The 1,192-nt window shown below is 46.6% G+C and overlaps 1 protein-coding gene across 2 annotated transcripts in view; it reads right to left on the bottom strand.

Annotated features, from left to right (window-relative positions):
* Positions 1-1,192, bottom strand: part of NT5E (5'-nucleotidase ecto) — a 47,010-nt gene that overhangs the window by 6,115 nt on the left and 39,703 nt on the right. For both annotated transcript variants that reach the window (XM_017509676.2, XM_017509675.2), the window contains exon 6: positions 208-313. In XM_017509676.2, the coding sequence (XP_017365165.1) occupies positions 208-313 (106 nt within the window). The remainder of the gene's footprint in view (positions 1-207; positions 314-1,192) is intronic.

Below are 1,192 nucleotides of genomic sequence, written 5' to 3'. Positions count from 1 at the left end.
CCGTCTCCAAAAAAAAAAAAAAAAAAAGAACACGCAAGCTTGTGCGTGTCCTTCAGGCTAGGTCCTAGACTTTAATAATTCTAGTACATGGCTGGCAGCAGAGATGAACTGAGGCTGCACATGGGTGCATTCAGGACAAGAACCCCAGGAGAAAAGGAGATGAGAGAGAGAACATGACACACTGAGGAGCTGGGCCTGGGAGCATACCGTTGTTGCGTTCATCAATGGGCGACCGGATACCACCTCCATTTAAAATGCACATGGATACATGGTTCCAGAACATTTCATCTGGGTGTCTGAGGTTGTTGTTAATCTACAACAGTAGCACAAATTTACATTAGTTATTCTGGATCTTCTTTCTTAGGATCAGCTCCAGGAATATGGTTAGCTCTAGTGAGGAAATAAAGCTACTTTTCCCCTGCTACTGTGTTCTCAGGGATTTCTCAACTATAATTAGAACTAGTTTTATGCTCTCAGAAGTAAAAATATGACACTGTTACCAGTTCATGTCAAACTTTTAGTTTCCTCTCCTAGAACTCCCATATTTTCAGGTCAGTGGGCCTTGGCAAGATAGTCTCCTGGTTGTAGCCCTGGTGTCGGGACTGGGCTTCCCATGCAAGGTGGCCTGCAGTGCACTCCCACACAGGCTTCTCCAGGGCAGGCCGGGGCCCCCTGCCTGATTCTGAGGGCTTGGCCCTAAAGCCTGCTCAACACCAGACCTCATGCCAAAGAGAACCTGGCCTCCATGTCTATGTCTCCAGCTGATTCTCAAGTTGGCAGTTTTGGAAAGGCAGGGACAGCCTTTTGAAACTGGGGAGAATCACATCCATCTTACTTTTCTTCTACAAACTATATGTTTAGTTATAAGAAATGAATACTTTCTCATTTAGAGGGAAAAAAAAAAAAAAGGCTGGGCACAGTGGCTCACACCTGTAATCCCAGCACTTTGGGAGGCCGAGGTAGGCAGATCACCTAAGGTCAGTAGTTCGAGACCAGCCTAGCCAACATAGTGAAACCCCATCTCTACTAAAAATATAAAAATTAGCTGGATGTGGTGTTGGATGCCTGTTATCCCAGCTACTCGGGAGGCTGAAGCAGGAGAATTGCTTGAACCCGAGAGACGGAGGTTGCAGTGAGCCAAGATTGCGCCACTACACTCCAGCCTGGGCAAGAGAGCAAGACTCCTTCTCAA

This window comes from Cebus imitator, unplaced genomic scaffold (assembly GCF_001604975.1).
Source record: "Cebus imitator isolate Cc_AM_T3 unplaced genomic scaffold, Cebus_imitator-1.0 Scaffold418, whole genome shotgun sequence".
NCBI lineage: Eukaryota > Metazoa > Chordata > Mammalia > Primates > Cebidae > Cebus > Cebus imitator.
Note: the sequence above shows the minus strand (reverse complement) of the source record. Positions and strands in the feature narration are given on the sequence as shown.